This window comes from Myotis yumanensis, unplaced genomic scaffold (genome assembly GCF_028538775.1).
Source record: "Myotis yumanensis isolate MYYU_CA2020_CCGP unplaced genomic scaffold, mMyoYum1.0.hap1 SCAF_10, whole genome shotgun sequence".
Lineage (NCBI taxonomy): Eukaryota > Metazoa > Chordata > Mammalia > Chiroptera > Vespertilionidae > Myotis > Myotis yumanensis.
In genome coordinates, this window is record NW_027223761.1 from 29,947,708 (window position 1) to 29,974,843 (window position 27,136).

Here is a 27,136-nt window from a genome sequence, read left to right on the forward strand (position 1 = left end):
GTTTAAAAATTGTCCTGCCCAGCCGATGTGGCTCAGTGGTCGAACACTTACCTATGTCCTAGGAGGTCGCCAGTTCAATTCCTGGTCAGGGCACATGCCTGGGTTTCAGGTTCAGTCCCTAGTCGGGTCATGTATGGGAGGCAACCAACTAATATTTCTCTCTCTCTCCCTCTCCCTTCCTCTCTCTCTAAAATTAATAAAAACATATATTTTAAAAATTGTCCTTTTAAGTATGAGAAAAATAAAAGTGAAGGAAAACCATAAGAATTTAGTAGAGCCCTAGCTGAGTGGCTCATTTATTGAAGCATCATCCCATACACCAAAAGGTTATGGGTTCGATTCTTGGTCAAGGCACATATAAGAATCAACCAATGAATGAATAAATAAGTGAAACAACAAATCAATGCCCCCCCCCCCGAACTCTCTCTCTTCCCTGTCTCTCAAATCAATAAATAAAAATTTAAAAAAAAAAACACTAAAATTAACCTTTTCCACCAACAATCTTTGAAGTAGCAAAGAAAAGACTGCCATGCTGAAGATCCATCATTTCTCCCTTCAACTTGTCCTCTGCGACATCAACAAGGGCGAGTTCATCAGCCAAATCCTAAAATACATTAAAGTTATGAATAAGATATTCTGGAAAATGTTCTTATTTTAGGAGAATGAGAAAAAATTTTGTGTCGCTATTTTATACTCAAAGGAGAGTTATATATATATATATATACTTTTAAATACATTTTATTGATTTTTTACAAAGAGGAAGGGAGAGAGATACAGAGTTAGAAACATCGATGAGAGAGAAATACCGATCAGCCGCCTCCTGCACACCTCCCACTGGGGATGTGCCCGCAACCAACGTACATGCCCTTGACCGGAATCAAACCTGGGACCTCTCAGTCCACAGGCCGATGCTCCATCCACTGAGCCAAACTGGCTACAGCAGGAGAGTTATATTTTTAATAGAAAAAATTATATAAAAATGATAGGGTTTTTTTGCTGTGTTTTATTGCTTAAAATATTACAAAGAGTAGTACATTTGTCTCCTTTTTTTTCCCCCCTTGACCTTCCCCCAGCCTCCCCTACCCCCCAGTGTCTTCTGTCCATTGGTTATGCTTATATGCATGCATACAAGTCCTTTGGTTGATCTTTTACTGCCCCCCCTCCAAAAAATGATAGTTTTTTAATATGCCTAGAATGGGCCAGAAGTCAAGGTAAACAACAGAATATAATAAAAAGTCATTGTTTTGCCTTCATATAATTATTAATTTTGTTAGAATTGAGTTTCTTCCACTTCAGATAACAGTTTAAAACTGTTGCCCTGGCTGGCTAACTCAGTTGGTTGGAGCATATCCAGATACACCAAGGTTGCAGTAAGATGACATGGTCAAGGCACAAACAATCTATACATATAAGAGCCCAGCAACCGAATGGCAGAACAACCACAATGACCAGTCGACCAGTCGCTATGATGCACACTGACCACCAGCGGCCACGCCCCCCACCAATGCACAAATTGGTGCACCAGGCCTCTAGTCTATATATATAGAAGGCTAATATGCAAAGTGTCCCCTCAGGAGTTCGACCAGGAGACTGGGAGTTTGATCACAATGACATGCGCTGGCCACCCGGGTTGGCGCGGAACGAAGGAAGTCCCTGGCCAGCAGCTGGAAGGCCCCGATCAGCCCTTGTCGCCAGCCAGGCTTAGGGACCCTGCCTGTGCACGAATTTTGTGCACCAGGCCTCTAGTAAATGCATAAATAAGTGGAACAACAAAGGGATGTCTCTGTCTCTCTGTCTCTATCTCTGTCTCTCTCCTCCCTACCCTCCTTCCTTCCTTCCCCTCTTCCATCCCTCTCTCCCTTCCTCTTTCTCTCTAAAAACCAATTTAAAAAATAAAGCCTATGAGGATTTTACTATATTTAGCCCATATGCCTTATTTCTAAATTGGCTAAAGTTGTTTTCAGTATGCATCGTTATGGCCAAATAGAAAAGTAGCCACCTATAGGAACCCTTTCCATGTAGGTCAGTACAGTACAATTAATATCAGCCCTCCAACCTAACAGTAGATGTGCATATAACCAGACCCAACCAATTGTTCCTTCTGGTCACAGAAATTAGTTCACAAATGGGCATATGGCCCAGGCATAACAAATGGGCACAATGTCTATAAGGTTTGAAAGTGGAAGATGGAAAATTAAGTGTCATTTTTCTTTGGAATCATAACTCTAAGAATGACATAAGACTCTTAAGAATAAACTGTATAGTCATCTTTACCACTACACAGAAAGACCCTGCCTGAGAATTAAGCCAATCGAGGAAATATAAACCAAGATATACAAATACTGTGTCTCAATATGTATGAATTCTAGAATCTAGTAGTACCTGAAGCTAGCTCTGCTCTTAGATTTTCTAGTTATGTGAACAATATATAGTCTCTTTATATGCTTACTCTAATTTGAATTGGGTTTTTCATCAGATTCAACAGAATATAAAACTATATAGAAGGAGTGTATTCCCTTAGATTCCAGTGGCCAGATTCCAAAGGTGAGCAATAACAAAAAAGGATACAAGTCCCTATTTACTAATGGTTTTTTCTCAAATCAGATACCATGTCATCTTACTGGACAACTGTAAATTCTAAAATTTACTAAATTATGTGTCATATATCAGGAATAGGAGGAGGATAAGGAGTTTCATCCAGAAGAATGAAACTTTTGGCTAGCTGATTTTTAAAAAAATATATTTTTATTGATTTCAGAGAGGAAGGGAGAGAGAAAGAGAGATAGAAATATCAATGATGAGAGAGAATCATGGATCGGCTGCCTCCTGCATGCCCCCCACTGGGGATCAAGCCAGCAACCCAGGCATGTGCCCTAATGGACAATTGAACCCAGGACCCTTCAGTCTGCAGGCTGATGCTCTATCCACTGAGCAACACCAGCCAGGTCTAGCTGATTTTTAAAAAACTATGTTTACAGATCCATTTTTACATCAGTCTATATATCTGTCTGGGTCTGGAACAGGAAAACAGAAACCATTCTAAGCATTTCAACGGAAGGAATTTAATATAGGGAATTGTTTAGACAGATGTTGAAGAGATGAAAGAAGAAAAAGGTAACACTTGAGATAACCCAAAGATTGTAACCACAGCTGGAAACTACCACCCCTAAGGCTGAAGGCACAGAAAGACTAAAACATAAAACAGGTGCTTCAGGAACTAGTCTCAGAACTCTGGAGGAGGCAAAATCTGGCTGCTGCTGCTGCTGCTGCTACTAGCACTGAACGGGCAAGATGAGGCCAATGCTCGAGCTCCAAAACAAACTGGGGGCAAAAAAACCCCCACAAATTCAGAAAAAGGGAGAGAGGGAGGGAGTGGGGAGGGAGAGATGGAGGAAGGAAAGAAGGGAAGGGAGAAAAGGGGAAGGGAGGGGAGAGAGAAGGGGAAAGGAAAGGGGAGGAGGAGGGAGAAGGCATGAATAGCGAATCTTGAAAAATAACAGTTAGAGGTTTTATGCTTCCTGATTTAAAAACTTATTACAAAACTACAGTAATCTAAACTGTGAGGTAATAGAATACAGACATATAACGCAATGGAACAAAATAGAGGGCCTAGAAATAAACTCTAATGCATATGATCAAGTGACTTTTGGCAAGGGTGCCAAGAGCATTCAACCAGGAAAGGATATCTTTTTAACAAATGGCATATTTTCATATAAAAGAATGAAGTAGGAGCACTTACTTTATACCATATACAAAGTTAACTCAAAATGGATCGAAGATCTAAAACTATAAAACTCTTAGAAGAAAACAGAGAGGAAAAGCTTCATAACACTGAATGTGGCAATGATTTTTAGATATGACACCAAAGCACAGGCAACAAGAGTAAAAATGATAAACTGAACTACATTAAAATAAAAACATTCTGTGCATCAAAGGACACAATCAAGAGAGTAAAGGGAAAGCAAGGGAATGGGAGAAAATATGTAAAAATCATGTATCTGATAAGCAGTTAACATCTAGAATATAATAACTCTTGCAACTAAACAACAAATAACTGGATTTTTAAGTAGGCAAAGGATTTTTAAAATTTTTTTTTATTGATTTCAGAGAGGAAGGGAGAGGGAGAGACAGAAACATCAATTAAGAGAGAATCATTGATCAGCTGCCTCCTGCACGCACCTCACTGGGGATCTAGCCCGCAACCCGGCATGTGCCCTGACCAGGACTCGAACCATGACTTCCTGGCTCATAGGTGCAGACACTCGACCACTGAGCCATGCTGGCCGGGCAAAATGGGCAAAGGATTTAAATAGACATTCCTCCAAAGAAGATATACAAACGGCCAATAAGCACATGAAAAGATGCTCTGGAAACGGAAAGGAAAATTAAAGAATTTCCATTTCAAAATAACTTTGTTATTTTATCAAATCGTGTACTTTTTGTTTTATAATGAGCATGTCATACCATTTTTTTTTAATTGTAAAGTGGAAGCCACTAGGAAATACAATTTTCACCCATTCCTCCTCAAGGAAGACAATTCATGGATTGAATTGTTACAATGCAATGTCATAATGCTTAACAACGTTCCTACAAATAAATCTGAACTAGTCTAAGAATGGTAAGCTCCAAGTAAATGTTTCTTTTTAAAAAAATATATATATATTGTTGATTTTTTACAGAGAGGAAGGGAGAGGGATAGAGAGTTAGAAACATTGATGAGAGAGAAACATCGATCAGCCGCCTCCTGCACACTCCCCACTGGGGATGTGCCCGCAACCAAGGTACATGCCCTTGACCGGAATCGAACCTGGGACCCTTGAGTCCGCAGGCCGACGCTCTATACACTGAGCCAAACCGATCAGGGCTAAATGTTTCTTAAATTGCGTCAAAATCAGAGGAGAGGAATATGACCAAGAGGGGGAAAAAAGTCAGATGAAGAGGATACATATTTGTGGCCAAGGAATTAGCCCTGCAAACCTGAACTCATCCATCGACAAGGCCCCGAAGCGCTTGACCCTCAGCCCCAGAACAGGCTGATCACTTACCTTCAATAAGATACAAATGGCGCAAGCCATGCCCACCGCACCGACCCCGACGACGGTGATCTTCTGTTGGGAGGTTTTATCTTCCACAACCAGGTTCTTAATAAGCTGCTCCTTGACCGTTGACATTGTGAGAACCTGAGAGAGACGACGCCATTTCAGTGGAATCGAACTCCCTAAATAACGCTCGTCGCGAGCGATGTACTTAGTCACACTGACCTAAGACACCACCTCGGAGTCTGCACCGGGGGGAGCCGGGCTGGAGGGGAAGCCCAAGAGAGGATATCCTGGTCAAAGGGGACGAGAGGTAGTCGGGCCGGGCAGAGGCACCGGCTTCCTGAGCTCGCCCTGCCCCAGCCACCATTTCCGCCCCAGCGCCGGATACTCACCAATGCTCTGCTTGGCGCAACCCACTACAGACCCCCCGGAAGCATAACACACAGCCTCGCAGGACTTTGAAAAGAGTGACCCCGGAGCGCAACACCCACGGCAGTTGAGGTGCGAAGCCCGGCTGCGGTTATTCCCCGCCCGACACGCCAGCACGCTCCGCGTACGTCAGCACGCAAGCCCCGCCCCCGCCGGCTGGCGCAGGCGCATTGGCAGACGCTCGAAGTCCTCTAGGTGTGAGCTGGTTGCTGGGGTGCCTGCGATTGCACCCTGCTGCTGTCCGTGTGAAGAACTGAGAGACGATCTTGGAGAGTGTGCAGTCAAGGTGATCGGAGTGTGGTTTCGTTTCCTTCAGGCGGCCTGGGACTGATTTGCGGGCCCTGACTCTTTGGAGACCCCACAAGCACCCGGCTAGGCGCTCCAGGACCCCGTGGGAAAGAACCTTCCTGGGAGCACCTCCAGTGTTTAGGGTGGTGCCAGCTTAAAGCAGTAAAATGTGGACTCGGGAGTGACCAACCCGACTTGGAGGAACATACATTTTGGTGCACTTATCACACCTACGTCCAAACATTCATTTGCAGGAATTTTTAAAAATTATTAAGCTAGGGAACTTCAGGATGGAGTGCTGAAATAATGTTTGAATGAAAATGAGCTCAGCCGGTGTGGCTCAGTAGTTGAGCATCCACCCACGTACCAAGAGGTCACTGGTTTGATTCCCAGGGCACATGCCCAGGTTGCAGGCTCAATCCCCAGTCGGGGGTGTGCAAGAGATAACCAATGGATGTTTCTTTCTCATCAGTGTTTCCCTCTCCCTTACTCTTTCTCTAAAAATCAATAAAAAACGTTGTTGGTTTTTTTTTTTTAAATAAAAGAAGCCCTAGCTGGGCCTGCGGACTGAAGGGTCCCTGGTTCGATCCCAGTCAAGGGCACATGCCTGGGTTGCAGGCTTGATCCCCAGTGAGGGGACCTGCAGGAGGCAGATGATCAATGATTCTCATCATTGATGTTTCCATTTCTTTCCCTCTCCTTCCCTCTCTGAAATCAAAGATATATATGGCCGTGTCTAGTTTTCTAAGAGTGATTTCTTTTTTTTTAAATTTAGTTTTTACAGAGAGGAAGGGAGAGGGATAGAGAGTTAGCAACATCTATGAGAGAGAAACATCAATCAGTTGCTTCCTGCACACCCCCTACTGGGGATGTGCCCGCAACCAAGGTACATGCCCTTGACCGGAATCGAACCTGGGAACTTTCAGTCCACAGGCCGACGCTCTATCCACTGAGCTAAACCGGTTAGGGCAAGTGATTTTTAATTTATAACTCACACAAAGGGACACAACCGCTGTCATTTTTTGTCATTTGCATTTGAATCTTTTTCAAAATCTAACGGGTAATTCATTTTCTGTATCAAAGCCTATGATTAATATAGTTCAGATCATGCAATAACTGCTTAAAACCCTTCAATATTTGCAACAGCATGGATGGAACTAGAAAGCATTATGCTAAGTGAAATAAGCCAGTCAGAGAAAGATAAATATCACATGATCTCACTCATTTATGGAATATAATGAACAACATAAACTGATGAACGAAAACAGACCCAGAGACAGAGAAGCATTGATCAGACAGTCAAACCTCAGAGGGAAGGTAGGCGAGGGTGGGGGTAAGGGGGAGAGATCAACCAAAGGACTTATATGCAAGCATATAGGCGTAACCAATGGACACAGACAACAGGGGGGTGAGGGCATGAGGGGGGGATGGGGGGTAATGTGGGGATAAGGACACATATGTAATACCTTAATAAAAAATTTTAACAAACAAAAACCCTTCAACAGCTTTCTGTCACACTTTAAAAAAAAATTGCCCTGGTTCGCGCAGCTCGGTTGGGCGTCCTCCTGTTCCATCCCCTGGTAGGGGGCATGCAGAAGGCAGCCCATTGCTGTTTTGCTCTCACATCAATGTTTCTCTCCCTCTATCTCTAAAAAAAATCAATTAAAAAAAAAAAAGGAAAAAATAACCAATTTTTACAACCTATGATACATTAAAAATTTGACCTCCTCACACCTCTGCAACTTCATCTCAAAACACTCTTCATCACACTCTTCCCCCCAATTTTTTCTTGGCTGAGAACTTCTTGCTGTTCCCTGTATCTGGAAAGTTCTCCCCCAGCCCTTCTCAAAGTTGATTGCTCATTTTCAGTTTTGAGCACATATGCCACTTCCTCTAGCTTTCTTGACCGATGTGTCAACTACCACCACCTCCCTACTCCTGTTCCTCTTAGGGCCTTGAACCTACTGCCAGCCCCAAGCAAGAGGTTTCTATGGTGGATAGCAGTGGCAGCTGTTGTTGGTCCCGTACTCACACTTACTTGTGTGCTTCCACTGCAACTCCCTGCCTTTGAACCTCACTTACCAGGGGGCTGAGAGGGAGACACTGCTGGCCTAGATGACCTCAAAGCTAAGCTCTACATCTGCTTCATACCCCTGTTGGCCTAAGGAGTTATCATCCGGTAGTGACCAAACTCCTGTTCTGACGGAAGAAAAGCTCTTCATTCATACCTGCCCAAGGCCTAGGGACATTGGCAGGAGCTAGACATCCTCTCTGCCTGGGTGGGTTGTCTGGTGGCCATGAGCCCAGCTAACTTCCCATTTTGTTATTTTATGGCAATGTAAATACAAGAGAGCCAAATATGCAAGATTTTTGCATATTCCCACATCTACCAAAGTACAGTAAGCACTCAGCAAAGGATTAGAAAGAACATGGCTTTGAAGTCTTGATAGTTTTATTTTCTCAACATAGGTTTTAGTGGGGGGAAAAAATACCTATCTACACAGAGAGAGAGAGATATATAGGCATATCTATCTATATGAAAGGAGGACCATGTTGTGACCATTCCATTTTTCCCCCCCCACTAACTAGCAGTTTGCATGAGATGGCGGCTAAGAACTGCTTAATCCACTTCACAAGGCATTAAAACTAAAATGAGATCATATTCCATTAAAAAGACTCAGAGCTCCCTGCAGAGTTGGCCTATTCCTTGCCTGGGGCAGAAAGATCCAATGTGTACCTGGAACACTTACTGTGCCAGGAAGCAAGGAAGCTTAACAGCTTAAATCTGAAAAGTCTATGAAAGTTTAAACGTCTCTCTTAAGCATTATTTTTCAGTCATGTTGGTGTTTACTAATTTATTGTATCAAACAATTTGATACTAAGAAATGTAAATTAAAAAAAAATTTTTTAAAGACTGAAGGTGCTGCCCTAACTGGTTTGGCTCAGTGGATAGAGCATCGGCCTGCAGACTGAAGGATCCCAGGTTCGATTCCGGTCAAGGGCATGTACCTTAGTTGTGGGCACATCCCCAGTAGGAGGTGTGCAGGAGGCAGCTGATCGATGTTTCTCTCATCGATGTTTCTAACTCTCTATCCCTCTCCCTTCCTCTCTGTAAAAAATCAATAAAATACATTATTAAAAAAAAAAAAAAAAAGACTTAAGGTGCCTAACGTAAAAGGCTGTAGGACCCTAGCTGGTTTGGCTCAGTGGATAGAGCATTGGCCTGCAGACCGAAGGGTCCCAGGTTCGACTCTGGCCAAGGGCACTTGCTTGGGTTTCGAGCTCAATCCCTAGTAGGGGACCTGCTGGAGACAGCTGATCAATGATTCTCATCATTGATGTTTCTCTCTCCCCCTTTCCCTTTCTCTCTGAAATCAATAAATATATTAAAAAACAAACAAACACAAAGGCTGTAGGATTACATAGACTTTTTTTTTTTTCCAGTAAAGTGAAAAGTCCCAAGATTAGTGGTTGGAGTGCACAACTATGTGGATCCACAGAATCCTACACTTCATGAGTAAATTTTATGGTAAGTTATAGCTTAAAGTTGTTTTTTAGAGTCTACAGGAAAGCAAATTAATAGTCAAGACTACTTAAGTCAGCCCTGTCATTTTACATTTAAGACACATTTTAAAAAGTGTAATTATTTTCCTTAACTAGCTCTCAGGAAGGAAATTTTGAGGAAAAAATTCTAGAAAAGGGATGACAATAAAGTTGCTCTGGAAGTACAGTTTTTAGGTCTGGATAAGGGTCATAGTTATGGGCAATTTTGTTTAAAATCATTAAAGATAGTAGTCCTGCCCAGCCAGAGTGGTTCAGTGGTTGAACGGCGACCTTTGAACCAGATCACGGTTTGATTACCAGTTAGGGCACATGCCTGGGTTTGGGGCTCAACCCCCAGTAGGGGGCGTGCAGGAGGCAGCCGATCAATGAGTCTATCATTGATGTTTCTCTCTCCCTCTCCCTTCCTGTCTGAAATCAATAAAAAATAAAAATAAAAAAGTTGTCCCTCCACTTATCCATGGTTTTGCTTTCCATGGTTACCATAGACAAACACAGTCTGAAAATATTAATTGAACATTCCAGAAATTATTCGTTTTAAATCACACACCATCCTGAGTAGCATGAGGAAATCTTGTGCCATCCCACTTCATCCTGCCTGAGCCATGAATCATCCCTTTGTCGAGATTATCCACATGGTACACACTACCCACCAATGAGTCATTTAGTAGCCATCTTGGTTATCAGCTCAACTCTGTATCACAGTGCTGATGTTCAAGTAACTCTTATTTGACCTAGTGCCACATTTATAACTTTAGTCTTGGTTATAATTGTTCTATTTTATTGTTAATTTCTTACTAATTTATTTAATTATTTTTTTATTGATTTTTTACAGAGAGAAAGGGAGAGGGATAGTTAGAAACATCGTTGAGAGAGAAACACTGATCAGCTGCCTTCTGCACACCTCCTACTGGGGATGTGCCCACAACCAAGGCACATGCCCTTGACCGGAATCAAACCTGGGACCTTCCAGTCCGCAGGCCAACGCTCTATCCACTGAGCCAAACCGGTTAGGGCTTAATTATTCTTACTAATTGTTTCCTAATCTATAAATTAAGCTTAATCATATTCCATATGCATGATAAAAAACAGTATACATAGGGTTTGGTATTATCTGTGGTTTCTAGCATCCACTGGGAGTCTTGGATATATCACCCATGGGTGAGGGGGGACTACTGTTCCATTGTTACTGGCCTCCAGAAAACGAAGTTTCTTAAATATCTGTGTGTTCCCCTGTGTTGGTAAAGTACCACTGCTTATGTTCAGTTGGCAAATGTCTTTTACACTAGTTTGTAGTATGTTATATACATGAATTGTAGGGTACAATTATGATTAGCACTATTATCAAGTTAACTTATGTAATACCTTAGGGCTTAGTTTATTAAAATAATTTATTAAAATGGAAATAGTACCAAAATAACCTAATCAATCTAGCCACAGCCTTAATCTGTTAATTCAGATTAAACTAAAGTCTGGTCAATAGTAAATATTCCTTAAAAAAAAATCATTGCGCCAAAACCGGTTTGGCTCAGTGGATAGAGTGTCGGCCTGTGGACTGAAAGGTCCCGGGTTCGATTCCGGTCAAGGGCATGTACCTGGGTTGAGGGCACATCCCCAGTGGGAGATGTGCAGGAGGCGGCCGATTGATGTTTCTCTCTCATCGATGTTTCTAACTATCTCTCTCCCTTCCTCTCTGTAAAAAATCAATAAAATATATTTTTAAAAAAATCATTGCAGCTCAATTGGTTCAAGCACTGTCCCATATACCAAGGTTGTGCATGGATTCAGTGCCCAGTCAGAGCACTTACAAGAATCAACCAACGAATGCACAAATTAGTACAACAAATAGGTGTTTCTTCCTCTCTAAAATCAACCAATAAAATCATTGCAGTTGCCCAAGAATAACGCGTAGTAGCTCCCAATAATGTAACGAATAGTAGCTTTATGGTTTTATATCATAACAAATTAACAGAGTAGTCACTGTTCAAGGTTTATTTGGCATTTTAGTTGGTATGACACTTGGATAGTTGGCTGTATTATTTATATGTAGACTTTTCTTTTTACATTATATGGCAATGTACACTAATCTGATCCATATAGTACACAGAATAAGATCCTTTAGAACAGTTATGCACAAAACATGCAATATTGGATTTACATTGGCTCCCAGGATGTGCCTAATTATAGAAAAAGGAACCACAAGTTATATAACACACAGTGAACACACATCTAGTCTGAAGGGCAACTGTAGCGTGAGCAACATTGGCAGTGGTGCCTTTGAGGAGGTGGAACTATTTCACACTAACCAGTTTAGGGCTACACAAGATAAGGACCCTCCAGCATCAGGATGCAGATGCTGGGTTCTATGAACCATTACTAGTTCTATCTTTAGGAAACTGACGTTCTTAGTCACAGATCAGATAAAAAGGACAATATGCATAATCTCCAACTAAAATCCTGCTGTAGCCTAGACAGTGAGGTGGTGGGACATCAGGAGACTTTAAAACTGCAGCTCTTTCTGGATCCCCCACAGTGTGTCTGCACTCTTCTTCAAACGGGCCTCTTCCTCAGGTGTCAGGGTCACCTTCACAACATCTGAGATTCCATTCTGTCCCAAGATGCAAGGAACACTAAGGAAGACGTCGTCCTTTATGCCATAGAGACCCTGGAGACAAAATGAAAAATACTTTATGTTTTTTCTATACATTTTGGGGTCTCCCAAGACTTTCATTCTCTACAATTATGAAGCTTATTTGATATAAATGGATAAGTAGAAATTCCTTTCCAGATTTTCAGTTAGGATGTAATCAACAGTGTAAAATAAAGTCATTAAAATTGCAGCAAGATTTCCATTCTAGACTCTGGCCAGATAGCTCAGTTGGTTAGAGCATCGTCCCGATAAGCCAAGGTTGCCGGTTCAATCTCCAGTCAGGGCACATACAAGAAGCAAGCAATGAGTTCACAGATAAGTGGAATAACAAATAGATGTTTCTCTTTCACTCTCTCTGAAATCAATCAATAAAAAATTTAAGAAAAAATTTCATTCTAAAAGAAAATCTAAGCTATTGCTATTATCCATAGTACTTTCCAATTTTTACTGATAACACTTTGGTAACTGTAAAATGGTTTCCATTTTTCCCAAAAGAAGAAATTCTGTTTCTTTTAGTCTTCCACCCATCTGAACATAATTGGATAGATTTTAAGTCAACAAGTTATCAAGTATCTATGTGCTAAACACAGTGCTAGTGGACATAAATCTTAATGCTTGCCCATGTTTCTTCCAAAAAAGAAAGTTACAGGTGCATTAATTTCTTAAATCAATGACTGAGGACGTACATTAATCTAATTGCTTTCTCAAAAGAAATTGTTTTTAAAAATATAAATGACATTCAAGTACAATGTATCACTACATAGACCTACCTTAATCATGGTGGAAATTGGATGCACCCGCCTAAGATTCTTCATCATGCTTTCTGCTAAATCAGCCACAGATAGGCCAATGGCCCAGGATGTATAGCCTTTCAGTTTGATTACCTCGTAAGCACTGTAGGGTAGGAAATCACAGGGAAGGGCAGGAAAAAGTAAGATAAGAGAAACAAACAAACAAAAACAACACACAAAGCTTTTTTTTAAAAAAAATATATTTTTTATTGATTTTTTACAGAGAGGAAGGGAGAGAGATAGAGAGTTAGAAACATCGATGAGAGAGAAACATCGATCAGCTGCCTACTGCACATCTCCTACTGGGGATGTGCCCGCAACCCAGGTACATGCCCTTGACCGGAATCGAACCTGGGACCTTTCAGTCCGCAGGCCGACGCTCTATCCACTGAGCCAAACCGGTTTTGGCAACACACAAAGCTTTTACTGAACATAAGCTTTACAGTGAATAATGCCACAAAGATGCATTATTCACACAAGAGTTGACCTTTCGCTCTAGCCGGTTTGGCTCCGTGAGTAGAGCGTCATCCTGCGGACTGAAGGGTCCCAGGTTGCGGGCTCAGTCTCCAGTAGGAGGTGTGCAAGAGGCAGCCAATCAATGATTCCCTCTCATCATTGATGTTTCTATCTCTCTCTTCCTCTCCCTTCCTATCTGAAATCAATAAAAATATGTTTAAAAAAAAAAAAAGAGAGAGATCTTTCCATGTATACAAGGATATTATGTATAAGGATGTTCATAATAGGATTGCCAGCAATAGCCAAAACCTGACAACAAGCCCAATTCTCTCCAACAGAAGAATGAATAAACTATGGTATACTCATACATTGAAATATTATATAACTATCAAAACAAATAACTATAGTGTCTTGCAACAAAATAGATGATTCTTTAAGATATAACATTGGATTTAAAATAAATCCAGGAATACATAAACATGCTTACTTAGGATTATCTCAAGAGTGTGAGGGAGCTGGGGGTTGGAGGAATGAGTGAGAGAAGCAGAGATTTCACTCATTTCCAAGCACCAGCAGACTAGTGATTCTAACCCAACAAACACTACAGTTAGTTGATAGCTACTGTAAATGTTTCTTGGGTTGTGCGGTGGGTTCACAGGTTTTACTTAAACAAACACAAGCCATTGAAGTAAAGACTGAATCTCAAATAGGGTAGACTTAATCTAACTTAATAATTTACAATATAAGCAGAAAGATTTATCATACTATAAATTGGGAATTATGGCAAAAGATAGACTGTAGCATTAATAAATGTCTATAATTTTTAATATCTTTACCTCTTTTTACAGTATGATCTTTAACAAGGCTTTAGAAAACAAGTTTTCTCTCTAACAAAACATACTCAAATGCAAATGCTAGTAAACTTTTAATATTTTAAACAATAACACAAACAATAAAGTTTAATCTCACATGCTGCCAAATTATGAGACATATTACCTGTCAACCACCTGTTTGTGAACTTGTTTCCACTGTTCCTTATCTGCATCAGTGCCTAAATCAGGGTGCAGATTCTTTAGGGAGACACCAGCAACATTCACTCCACTCCATACAGGCACTAAAAGAAACAGTACAAAATTCACTTATTTCCAGGCACCAGTCAGCAACTAGTAATTCCGACCCATTTTTCTAATTCTCTTTTATCTGGGGAGTATTACCCCTTTTAGTAGATACTCAAGACTACAATACCTAAAATAAAAAGAAATGAAAAAGAAAAAAAAATAAATGAAAAAAAGACTACAATACCCTTATTTTTAGATTTTCATTTGTTTATATTTTATTTTAAAATTAAGAATATTTCTACAATATTCTAACCTATTTTCCTAACCAACTGGGATGCTTCATAGACATACATTGGCATATAAAGATAGTATAAGATTATAAGGAGAATTATCATGGCATAAGGAACTGAGAATACTGCAAAAATTATAGCACTTCCACTGTGATAATAGGATTTTTTCATACTCTCTATTTGACTTGACTGACCTTTTCAGGGCTAAACAGTGCAAGGCAATTATAAACAGCTATGATATTGAGTGATTGAGGTCTTATGTAATGTCCATGGTTAAGAAGTAAAATAAATTTCATTCCCCACCCTGCATGCCAGGTAAATGTCATGTAAGATGGCTAAAATCTTAACAATTCTTAGCATTAAATTACACAAAAAGTAGATTTCTGAAAACCATTCTACCTTGATGAATGGATATCTAATTTAGGCTCTAATTTAATAAAACTGTCAATTTTTTACACAATCTTTTGAAAACAGAAAGAGGAAATAAGGTATGCTTACCACTAGAGTCTCCATGCTCCCCAAGGACCCACCCATGACAGCTTAATGGGTGAACTCCCAGCCTCTCCCCCATCAGGTATCGGAAACGGGCTGAATCCAGGTTGCAACCACTTCCAATAACACGGTTTTTGGGAAAGCCGCTTAACTTCCAAGCCACATAGGTCAAGATATCCACTGTGAAGAAAACATTTAGGCAAAGATACCAGGAGAATGATTAGATAATGATTAGCCACTGAAGATATATGGCGGAGGCCTGCCTGAGCTTTGCTGCTGCTGGTGTAGCCACTGCCTTTGTTTACGCCTCCACCATGCTGCCCTACACCATGGTTTACTTCCCTGTTTGAGGGCGCTGTGAGGCCATCACGTGCTGCTGGCTGGCCAGGCCCAGAGCTGGAAGGAAGAGGTGGTGACTGAGGAGAGCTGGCTGCAGGGCTCCCTCAAGACCTCCTGTCTGTACAGGCAGTTCCCCAAGTTCCAGGCCGGAGACCTCACCCTGTGCCAGTCCAATGCCATCCTGTACCACCTGAGCTGCTCCCCTCGGGCTACATGCGAAGGACCTTCAGGAGGAGACACTGGTAGGCGTGATGAGTGACAGCATGGAGAAGCTCTGCTGCAAATACATCACCTTCATCTACACCAACTGATAGGCAGACAAGGAGGACTATGTGGAGGAACCATCTGGGCACCTGAAGTCTTTTGAGACCCCGCTGTCCAGAACCATGGGTAACATGATCTCCTTCGCAAACTACAACCTGCTGGACTTGCTGCTGAATCACCAGGCCCTGGCCACCCACTGCCTGGACTCCTTCCCCCTGCTCTTGGCCTACCTGGCTCGCCCAAGTGCCTTCCCCCAGCATGTGAGCCTCCCATCAACAGCCATGGGAAACAGGGAGGGCTTGTGCCACCCTCAGCAGGTGGCAGGGGTTGCCTGCCTCCCTTTCCCAAGGACCAATACAATTTTCAAGAGAGAAAAAAGACATAGGGCTCTGTATGGATCTTGATCATGATCATGGTCAATGTTTTTGTTAATATTTGTAAACCTCTATAACATGTATAATATAGCAAAACATTAAGTATCCAATAAATGTAATTTAATCAAAATAAGCTATGTATCAATTAAGAGGATAACATATTAGCCATAAACTTATACCTTATCCAAGGTGTTCTTGCACAAATAACTAATTTTAAAGTTCCAACTGCATTCAGAGGCATTGTAACCTATCCCCTTTCATGCTTTAAATTTAACTGTTTTACAAAAAGAAAAATCCACACCCAGGAAGAAAGGTGAGAGGGTGCAGGCCAGGCCGAGGGACCCCACTGATACACTATCAGTTTTACTCTAGCTCATGTATTGTTATGCAATTAAAAACCTCACCTGGATTGGAAACAACAAGCAGTTTGCAGTTGGGACTGTATTTTACAACATTAGGAATGATGAATTTAAAGATGTTCACATTACGCTGGACCAAATTAAGGCGGCTCTCTCCCTCTTGTTGACGTGCCCCAGCTGTGATAATAACCAGCTTGGAGTTTGCAGTCACACTATAGTCTAGACAACAGAAAACAATAATTAGATTAAGGCCTTTAAGAGATCTCCAATACCTAGCCGGCAAAAATTTTTTCCATCAACTCTTTTTTTGGGGGGGGGGGGGGGGGGGACGACAGTGGTTTTTATATATGGCAGAAAAATGTCTTTAATGCCCCCCAGACTTCTCTCCTTTAGTTTTTGGAGTTTTATCATTGTGGCCACTTACATGGATGAAGAGTACATCAATGCCCCCTTTTTGTTTTAGTCACATTGTAACTAAACTACAACTGGGGGGAGCTGGAAGGAATAAAACTTAATAGATTCTCATATCAAATGAGATACATTGCCAAGTTTTTGGCCACCTGAGCTCAATGCTCATACTCTTCCACACTCCTGCTTCTACTTAAATACTTAATTGTGGTCATATCAGCCCAGGAACAGGCCTTCTTTTTAGAAAAGCAGAGGCAGCTTTACACTTGTCAAGTACATCTTGCTTCTAGATCCCTATGGCACAGGATGGTTAAGCGAGGGATGAAGATAATGAAGATACCTATCAGGTAAGTTGTCAATGATTTTCAAGTGTCAAAACAGATACTATTATTATGTTAGTGTGCAAAAGGAAATATGGAAAGTAAATAAATTGAAACTTCGGTATCAGTAGGTACTGATGCAAAATTGTTCAAAGGCTCTCTTATCCTGCATAAAAAAGTGTTTGAAGAGCTAGGATTTTGAGCCTGGTAAACAATTAAGTCTAGCATGGACTACAATATAAATGTGTTGAAATTAACCTTTGCCAGAGACAATTTTTGGTGTTTTAAGGAAAAGGCTGCCATGTTGGAGATCCATCATTTCTCCCTTTAATTTGTCTTCCATGACATCAACAAGAGCAAGTTCATCTGCCAAGTCCTAAAACACAAAAATTTTCGTTAAATCAAAATTGCTTCCAAAGGTAACACCTCAAAAATAAAACATTTTCAACAACAACAAAAATCAAACTTGCTACTTCCAAATTTTTATTTTTATTTATTTTTTATATATTTTATTGACTTTTTACAGAGAGAAAGAGAGAGAGATAGAGAGTTAGAAATATCGATCAGTTGCCTCCTGCACACTCCCCACTGGAGATGTGCCCGCAACCAAGGTACATGCCCTTGACCGGCATCAAACCTGGGACCTTTCAGTCCGCAGGCCGACGCTCTATCCACTGAGCCAAACCAGTTGTTTCCCTTCAAAAATTACTTTAAAATAATTTTAGCTTGTTTAAAGGGACTCTCATTTGTAGGCGATTCATGCATGTTAATACAGCAGAGTGAATTTAAGAAACTGTGTTGCCAGTCTAATAACCTTGACTTTTTTTTGGTTCTGATATCCTTTTGGCATAGCATATTTCAAAAGTTTATTTCACATAAAGTTCTTTGAATGAGTGCATGAACCTCAATATTTGCATATACAATGTGATCACGCAATTATTAGGGAGTGGAGGAGTGGGTGGGGTCAAGTTTTCCTTGCCTTCCAGAGTGATGGACTCTCACTTACCTTCATTAAGATACTGATGGCACAAGCCATGCCAACAGCACCAACCCCAACAACGGTAATCTTATTCTGGGGGCTCTGTTCTTCCTTAAGAAGATTCACGATCAGCTGATCCTTGAGTGTTGCCATTTTGGACTTGGAACCAAAAGGAACCTATTGCGGGGGAAACATGAACTGTCACTGCACACTTCTTAACCAAAAGGTGTTCGGGAAAAGCTTATTTCACTTCCTTTTGAAGTACCTGCCACTAGAAATCACAAGGAACGACTAAAAAGGGGGAAGAGGGCAAACCTAAAGACAGCCAAAGGCGAGGTGAAAGGCCTAACTAATGCCAGGGTCTGGTCTGGTCTGGCTAGGAACTTGGTGTGGAAAAACCTCACCTTCGCATGTAAAATAAATATCGACGTCTGAGTGTAAGTATATCCTCCTGAGTGTTCACCCATCTTGCTCTCTTAACCCCAAGCTGGGCCGGCCTTTCCTCAAACAAGATCACCAAGAGCCGTCCACTCCAGAGGTACGTGCAAAAAGTACCATTAACTGCTTAACTGCCTCGCTGGGGCAGCGAGGCGGGCAGGGAGCTCTGCTCATGCGCACTCCCCCCCCCCCCCCCCCCAGGGGAGATCGGATCGACTGCGCGGTCCCCAAGCGCCCTCGGGTAGGGTAGTAATACCCAGACCCGGAAGTTGAGCAGCCCGCCCCTCCCCCACCACCTGAAGCGCTTGCGCATTTCAGAGCTGGGACTGGACTACCGAGGTCCAGAGGCCGCGGGCAGTATGTAGAGAGGTGGGCGCTGGCCCCGCCCCGTGCAGAAAAGATGAGACACTCTCCCGCCCCGAGGGTCAGAGGGCGCAAGCTCGGAGTCAGACTTTAGACTTAGCTAGAAATCCGAAGCAGACCGGAGCCACGTGAAGCCCGGCTGGCAGCCTCCTGGGCCTGGCGCCCGGCCAGAGCCAGGCTCTAAATCGCAATTCCAGGGGCTGCTAACCAACCCTGGCGCGGAGGTGCCTGGTGTGGCTTCCGCAGCGATCCTTGTTGCAAAGGAGTGAGGCCCGGGATAAGGAAACTTTTTGTCGTCCAGGAAGTGCAGAAATAGCTACAGAGGCCTGAGGCCTGGAGTCCTAGGCTTAACACTTAATGGAACCCTCGATTTCCAGAGCTTGGGAGGGAACACACATTGGACTCTGTTCATCTAACCCGTCACTGCATTCGCTGGATCTAGTTTTGACAGCGTTCCAACGGGCAAATATCCAAGAGGGCTTACAGGCAAGCAGCCGGGGTCGCCAGGCTGGGATCGGGTCTCTCCTTTCAAATCTCTGCTATTTCTGGACAGCCTTGCAGGCTCCTGCAGCCCAGCAGGGGGGAGGGAGCAGTTCTCCCTCCAGAGACCTCCTGGCTTCACCAAAACCTAAGCTCTGGGCTCCAGCACTTCCTCCAATGCGGGGACACGTGTGGGAGTGCAGCTCTGCAGAGAGAGGGTGTGCTCCCCAACTCTGCCACCTGCCGTGACCTTAGAGACGCCCCAACCCTCTCCCAGCTTTAGGCTTCCCCATTTGCCAGAAGGAACGGTTCGGGATGATTCTCCTCTCCATAGACCGTGTGAACCGCGGAGAGCTGATGCACAGGGCTTAGCATAGCTACCTCAGTCGCTGCTTAATAAATAAATGCAAGTGGCGCAGAGAGCGCTCTGTAATCTACAGGCGGCGGCCACTCCCAGGGAGCCCGCTTCCCCAGAGTCCCCGGGTTAAAATCCGACTCAGCGGCTTTCGGGCTTCCAGGAACCCACCCAGGCTGCTGAGGCTTTTTTGGCTCCACGGGGTCCTTTGCCGAGTTCCAGCCCAGAGGTCCACCCCACCCTTCAGACCCTTGTCCTGCATCCCCCTGGACTTTCCACCCCAGGTTAGGTGCGGCCACCTCCTGCGTTCCCCAGCCAGGCCCGATGCCATAGTGCGCCCTGGGAGCAGAAGCTGAGTGCGGCGGGCTCCGCGCCCACGCCGGGCGGGGGCCACCGCCCAGGGCTCCCCACTATGCTTCTGGAAAACAGCGCCTACACCCCCAGGGAGTGGGGGACCGCTGGGCAGGTAGCGCCAGGCCACAGAGGCCCGGGCCAGCTCGCTTGCCCGCCCCATCGGGCGCAGAGCGCGCCGGGCCCTACCGTACCGGGCGTGCACGGCGGGCGGGCGTCGGTGGCGCGCGAGGGAGGATCCGGACTTGGCGGCTGCAGCTCCGGTACTTTGAGCCTAGCTCGGGAGGGGCCTTAAATGGAAGGGTGAGGCTGACGTCAGGGGGGCGGGGGGAAGCGGGGCGGACGTGCGGGAACCCACGTGTGGGTCCGGCTGGGGGCGGGCTCCCAGCCGGGCCGGGCAGTGGGGAGGCCCTGGCGGCGCGCGCAGCCGGAGGACCCACAGGCAGACCCACGTGCGCTGGCCGCCCGGAGCCGCTCGGCCCTCCGGTTACAAAGACCCCAGCCGGAGCCACCAGCTGGATCAACTCGACCCTGTTTCCTCTTCCGTAAAATGTGGAGTTTACCCTCAGAGAAGGCTTGATTTGAATCTTGATTTCCCAGTGCCCAGGACATCTGGCACGAAATAGTCACTCGACAACTATTTGTTGAAAGAAAATGCCTAGCACAGGGTCAGTCTGTCTTTCTCACCTAAGTCGAATGATCTCCAAAAGTTGACCTGCTTTTCCCCCTCCTGCTAAACCTTCCAAGCCCCACAACTCACAGTGAGGACTCAGCCCCTACGGTCTGCTCTCCCTACTGGCCTACCCCACCCAGCACCAAGCATTCCAACCACACCCAGGAACTGTCTACGTTATTTGTTTGTTTTTTATGTTTTTGTTTTTAAACATGTTCTTTTTACCTCCACTCCAAGCCTTTGCTCAGGCTGGTTCTCTTGCCTGGCCTGCCTTCCTCTTCCATCTCTTGTTTAAACTACCAATCTCCTGGTACTCCCCACCCCATACACCCACAGCGTTGGTACCTCCCTCCTATCTGCTTCTACCTCACTGATCTGCATCCCTCAAACCCTCTGGCATTAGAGGTGTGTGGCTCTGCTCTCCTATCTGACAGTGAGTCCAAGGGCATAAATGAGTCTATTTCCTCCTGCACCTGGGACACACCAAAGCAAGAACAATCCATAACTGTGAGTTTCTGGGTTGTGAAGGGAAAATTCTAACCTCATCTCTAGAAAAGCAAGGCATCTCTCTACCATGTTCTAACAGTTTTCCCATCATTCTAAGGCCCAGAAACCTAGGTGCTCACAGAAACACACAGCTGGCAGGGCTGAGGGCCAGCCACAGGTTCTCCAGGGTTCCTCAGGGCAGGGCAGATTGCAACAGTGTCTGTGGTTCCCCAGTGTTTGCAACAATGTCCTCACCCAGTTAGGCTGGGCCCCTGCCTGCCTGCCTGCCTACCAAAGATGACCACAGCTGCTGGGAAGAGGAGGCCAGAGCTCAGAGAGCGGGTATTAGGCTAAGGAGACAGGTAAGTGCCCTCACCAGAAGGGCTCTGGGATGACCTCTGAAGATAATCTGGGTAAGGAGTTTGCTGTCCCCTAAATTAAAACACTTAAAAATAGCTCACTCCAAGCACAACTTCCCTTTTCTTATGCAGAACAATAGCCTCTAACTCTGCAAACATGAATAAAATAAATACCATTTAATGACACCTCTTATGTGTCAGGCAGCAAGCTAGGCAATCCCCACGCTCATTTCACTTTAATTCTTTGTAACAGTCATAATGGTCTCCATTTTTTTTTTTCAGATAAGGAAACTGAGGCTAAGAGAGATTAATGACTTTGCCACGGTCATAGAACTAATAAGTGATTTCAGCAGGTACTTGACCCGGGACTGACTTCACCCCAAAGCGTATGATTTTTTTCTCTATATGTTGTCCCTCCCCCACTCCTTGACTCCGCACTCCACAGAGGTGAGGAAATTATGTAGGGAGCTTCTAGCCAGTCCCATGTTCAGAAAGTTGTTTTCAATGGGAGACAGTGGGTATTAGTGGGCATCTCTGCCTGTCTGCTTGAACTGAGAGATTGAGTTTTTTTCAATGGGGAGACAGTGGGTATTTAGTGGGCAATCTCTGCCTGTCTGCTTGAAACTGAGAGATTGGTCTTTTCCCACCACCGGGTGGAGAATGTATACCACCTGCTTTCCTGAGTCTCCAGCTTACAGATAACGACAGATCCTCCATAGTTGTCCCATGAGCCAGTTCTTTACATTAAATCTCATGACACACACACACACACACACACGCACATGCACACACACGCACACACATGCACATGCACAACACACACGCACACACACACACTGTTTCTCCGAAGAACCCTGACTAATGCAATCTAACAGAAAGAATTTCTGTACCGCAACCAAAGCAGAGGGAGGGGGCCCATAGGATGGGTCAGGAAACACAGTTTCATGGGGCCAAAAACAGACTTCTCAACCTAAGTGCTCTTTGGGGGGTGGCCTCTTTCAAAGAGAAAATCTCACAGAAGTGGTTTTGATCAGGGTATCCTTGGCCTCAGAGAATGGGTGCTGCTCAGCACCCAGTACAAGATTTTTTCTAAAATGGACCTGGACAAATAATGCTGTCCACCCAAAACACAGTGCTGATTCACTCCTCCATTCACTAACTATTTGTCACACTCCTCCTCAAGAGCATTCAATGGCTCCTCATGCCATTTTATTCCAGGATAAAATCCAAATTCCTTGGAAAGGCACACAAGGCCCTCCATGGGACCCAGTGCCCACATACCTTCTCTTGCCTTATCTCCTGTTTTGCCTTCATGCTTCCTATATGCCAGTCCAAGGCTACTTACCACGTTGCCCAAATGTGCCAGGTAACATCCACTTGGGCCCGTTTCCTTCAACCCGAAATGTTCTTCCCCTTGCCACCATCTCTGCCCACCCAAACTCCACATCTTCTTAGGCCAAATACTGTCCCTTGGGCTTGATATTAAATTGATTCTTATAGCTGTGTATTTTCTTCCTCACTGTCAGCTCCTAATGGACAGAAACGCTTTCATTTGTCTCCATAGCCCCAGCATGTACACTTACTTGTTTAATACATGTATGTTGAATTACGTGCCCGCTATGTAAATGGTACTGTGTCAGGTGCTGGGAATACAAAAATGAATGAGACTAATAAGCCTTCCAAGACTTACCATTAAGTAGGGGGGGGGGGGGGGGACCAACAGCATCCCATCAATAGTTAAAATGCAAGATAGAGTGTAACACTGTCACAACAGAAGTAGAAAAATGGCTCTAACATTCAGAGGAGAGAGGGGGTCCCCTTGGCCGGAGATACCAGAGAAGGCTTCTTGGAAAAGGTGGGCATCTGAGCTCAGCCTAGACAAAGGTTAATGGAAGATCCGGCGTGGAGAAAGCGGAGCACACAGCATGAGTAAATGCAGGGGAGGCAGGAACTTTCAGATGTGTCAGGTGCGTCTTTAGCTTTAAATGCCAGGATAAGGAAATTGTTGTGTTTTGTTGTTGTTTTTTTTTGGTGGCCAGTGGAAGTCACTGATGTTTTTGAAGAATGGGAAGAGATAGGGGGAAAGCAAGGTAGTTGAGAGGTTGTGGGAAAGGAGGTCAGCTTGTCCTTTAATAATACACAACAAGAAGCTCAGAACATATACCGCTCCAGCCACATGGGCATAGAACACCACATTTCCCGGACACGTCCCACCAGCCCCGCAGCCCCTCTGAACACTCACTGACAGGCAGACTCTTTCACCTTTTTTCATGGTTGCAAAGCTGATGGCTTTTCCTGAGTTGCAGGGCCCAGGATGCAGATGGCCTCATTTGTTTCCTTCCCTGACCAGCAGGGCCTGATGTGTACGTGCCAAAGCAGAGGTTTCTCCTCTCTGGCAAGACAGCAGGCGCCTGCCCTGGGTACTAGAGGGGAGGTACTGTCATCCCCCCAACTTCATCCATCTCTCACATGATGGGAGTGGAAGCCAAAGACTCCGCCCCACTCCTCAAGTTCTCCTGGGGTGCCTTCCCCATCTGCCCCCCCCACCCCCACCCCACGCCCCTCCATCTCCTCCCCTCCTCTAGGCTAGGCCTTATCTTCAGGTACTAGATCAGCCGTGGGCAAACTACGGGCCTGCGGGCCCGGATCCGGCCCGTTTGAAATGAATAATAAAACTAAAAAAAAAAAAAGACCGTACCCTTTTATGTAATGATGTTTACTTTGAATTTATATTAGTTCACACAAACACTCCATCCATGCTTTTGTTCTGGCCCTCCGGTCCAGTTTAAGAACCCATTGTGGCCCTCGAGTCGTGGGCAAACTACGGCCTGCGGGCCGGATCCGGCCCGTTTGAAATGAATAAAACTAAAAAAAAAAAAAAAGACCGTACCCTTTTATGTAATGATGTTTACTTTGAATTTATATTAGTTCACACAAACACTCCATCCATGCTTTTGTTCTGGCCCTCCGGTCCAGTTTAAGAACCCATTGTGGCCCTCGAGTCAAAAAGTTTGCCCACCCCTGTACTAGATGCTGCCTCTATTTCCCTCTTTGTCTTGGACTGTCATTACCTCCAGAGTTCATTCCTCACATGACCCCCTAACAAAATCCACCTCAGAAACTCTATATTCATCCTGGCGGGGTTGCTCAGTGGTTAGAGCACCAGCCCTCAGACTAATTGGTCTTAGGTTCAATTCCCGGTTAAGGGCAGGGCACACACCTCGGTTGCCAGGGGTTGATTCCTGGCCCTGGTTGGTCGGGGGTGTGTACAGGAGGCAACCAATCAATGTGTCTCTTTCACATGGGTGTTTCTCTCTCTCTCTCTCCTCTCTCTCTCTCTCTCTCTCCTTCCTCCCCCCCCCCGACCCCCACCCCGCCCCCCCCCCCCTCCCCCCGCTCCGCCCCCCCACTTTTGGGAAATGATTAGGGGCTGCTCCTGGGGTAGAGGCAGTCAAGGAGGGAACCAGCCCCACCTATGGAAATCCATGCCTACTATTCTCTTGTCCCCTATATTAGTTCCCAAACTGGATCCAAAATTCCAGTTTGGATGTTGAATTTGTGTATAAAAACAGTCTCACAGGGCTTTGAAAGCAGATTACTGATAACAGAACCCATCTCTCTGACTCCTGTGTAGTTAGTTTTAAACCTTTAAACCTTACCAAATGGGGAATTATATTCCAAGTCCTAGCTAAAAAAAAAGAAAAAAGAAAAGTAATTACCTATACAATTCGAAGAGGATCAAAGATCAAAGCAATTACAAGTGGGAATACAGCCAGAGGAGACTTTGCCATTTCCTGGGAATGGGGTGGAGGGGTCGGGGGAGGAACGGGAGCCTTAGCTGTGCAGCTGCTGACTGCAGAGCACCCTCACAGAAATTTGGCAGAGAGGCCCTGGGTTTTTGTTTAAACTGCTGTACAGAGTCACTCCTCACAAAGCAGGAGTGAAAAGGTACCCCCACCTCATTTTTCTAGGGGTCCCAGAAGGGGACCTGGGATTCTGTTAAGAGGCGGGATCTCAGGCTGTGGTGGGGCCGGTTCAGACGAGGAGAAGGCTCCGCTCTCAGCTAAGTAAAGCTCCCTGGTCCTTCATTTGTGCGTAGCTTAGGGTGGCTTTTATAATTATCCTTTTAAAAAATTGTGGTAACATTGGTTAATAACAGTCTGCCTTACAAACCTTAAAAATTTTATTGGTTAATAAAATTATATAGGTTTCAAGTGTACAATTCTATGATATATCACCCATATATTGCATTATTTGCCCACTACTCAAAGTCAAATCTTTTTTATTTTATTTTTTTAAATATATTTTTTATTGATTTCAGAGAGGAAGGGAGAGGGGAGAGAGAGATAGAATATCAATGATGTGAGAGAATCATTGATCGCTGCCTCCTGCATGCCCCCTACTGGGGATTGAGCCTGCAACCTGTGCATGTGCCCTTGACTGGAATCGAACCTGGGACCCTTCAGTCCCGCAGGCCGACGCTCTATCCACTGAGCCAAACCAGCTAGGGCAGTCAAATCTTTTTTTAAAAAATAAATTTTTGTATTGATTTTTAGAGGAGAGGAAGAGAGTGGGAGAGAAACATCGATGCGAGAGTGAAGCATTGATTGGCTACCTCTTGCAAAGCGCCCCGCCCCCCCCCCCCCCCCTGCCCACCCGGCCCAACCACCACCAGGGATTGAGCCTACAAACCAGGCCATGTGCCCTGATCAGGAATCAAACCATCAACCTTTCAGTGCACTGGACAGCGTCCAACCAACTGAGCCACACTGGCCAGGGCCAAAGTCAAATCTTTTGTCATTATACATTTGACCCCTTTAAAAAAATGTGGAACAGCCCTAGCTGGTTTGGCTCAGTGGATTGAGCGTCGGCCTGTGGACTGGAGGGTCCCCGGTCAAGGGCACATGCCCGGGTTGCGGGCTCGATCCCCAGTAGGAGGTGTGTAGGAGGCAGCCGATCAATGATTCTCTCTCATCATTGATGTTTCTATCTCTCTTTCCCTCTCCCTTCTTCTCTGAAATCAATAAAAAAATAATATTTAAAGAAAATGTGGAACACTTCAGGAATTTGTGTGTCCCCCTTGCACAGGGCCACGCTCATCTCTGCACCATTCCAATTTTAGCATAGGTGCTGCCGAAGTGAGCAGCATTTCTATTCATTCATGGCATTTCCACCTCAACTAGGAGAGGAAAGCAGAGCTGGGATTTTTATCTCATTTTACCAGTGAGACTGCCAAACCTCGAAAAATGTAATTGCTTTGGGCCAGCCACAGCTGGGAAAGCAGCCTGGTGGATTTCGAGTCCCCGGATCAGTTTTCCTTCCCCTACACTCCTCTGCCTCTCAGTCTTTCCGAAGGTGCTTCACAGCTTCGGAACAGCCAGGCCTCTGTTCCCTGGCTATCAAAGGGCAAATGTGCTGGATATTCCTGAGCCCCTCGCCCAGGGCTGCAGGAAGGTCCAGGCAGCTCACCTGCCCCCCGGGGCTGCTCCAGGGGCCCTATCCGGTCGGCCTCCCTCTCCCTGGCACTCACTCCG

The 27,136-nt window shown here is 44.6% G+C and overlaps 2 protein-coding genes, 1 non-coding gene and 1 pseudogene across 9 annotated transcripts in view; 1 reads left to right on the forward strand and 3 right to left on the reverse strand.

Annotated features, from left to right (window-relative positions):
* LOC139019033 (L-lactate dehydrogenase C chain) overlaps window positions 1-5,559 on the reverse strand; it is a 37,697-nt gene extending 32,138 nt beyond the window's left edge. For all 7 annotated transcript variants that reach the window (XM_070428183.1, XM_070428184.1, XM_070428182.1 and 4 more), the window contains exons 1-3: window positions 5,432-5,559; window positions 5,046-5,180; window positions 487-604 (exon numbers count right to left, since the gene is read on the reverse strand). In XM_070428183.1, the coding sequence (XP_070284284.1) occupies window positions 487-604; window positions 5,046-5,171 (244 nt within the window). In that variant the 5' untranslated portion in view covers window positions 5,172-5,180; window positions 5,432-5,559. The remainder of the gene's footprint in view (window positions 1-486; window positions 605-5,045; window positions 5,181-5,431) is intronic.
* A 6,165-nt stretch (window positions 5,560-11,724) lies between these two features.
* On the reverse strand, window positions 11,725-20,384 carry LOC139019035 (L-lactate dehydrogenase A chain). Its single transcript, XM_070428189.1, has 8 exons — window positions 20,279-20,384; window positions 18,125-18,274; window positions 17,377-17,494; window positions 16,436-16,609; window positions 15,061-15,234; window positions 14,211-14,328; window positions 12,738-12,861; window positions 11,725-11,982 (listed from the first exon to the last, which is right to left on the reverse strand). Exons 2-8 carry the CDS (start codon window positions 18,248-18,250, stop codon window positions 11,818-11,820), a joined length of 999 nt encoding a protein of 332 aa, XP_070284290.1. The 5' UTR covers window positions 18,251-18,274; window positions 20,279-20,384; the 3' UTR covers window positions 11,725-11,817.
* On the forward strand, window positions 15,296-16,061 carry LOC139017607 (glutathione S-transferase P pseudogene; annotated as a pseudogene).
* Window positions 20,385-26,645: 6,261 nt separating the features above from the next.
* Window positions 26,646-26,748, reverse strand: LOC139019089 (U6 spliceosomal RNA). The gene has a single exon (XR_011472990.1). It is a non-coding gene; the product is annotated as a U6 spliceosomal RNA (small nuclear RNA).
* Window positions 26,749-27,136: the final 388 nt, after the last annotated feature.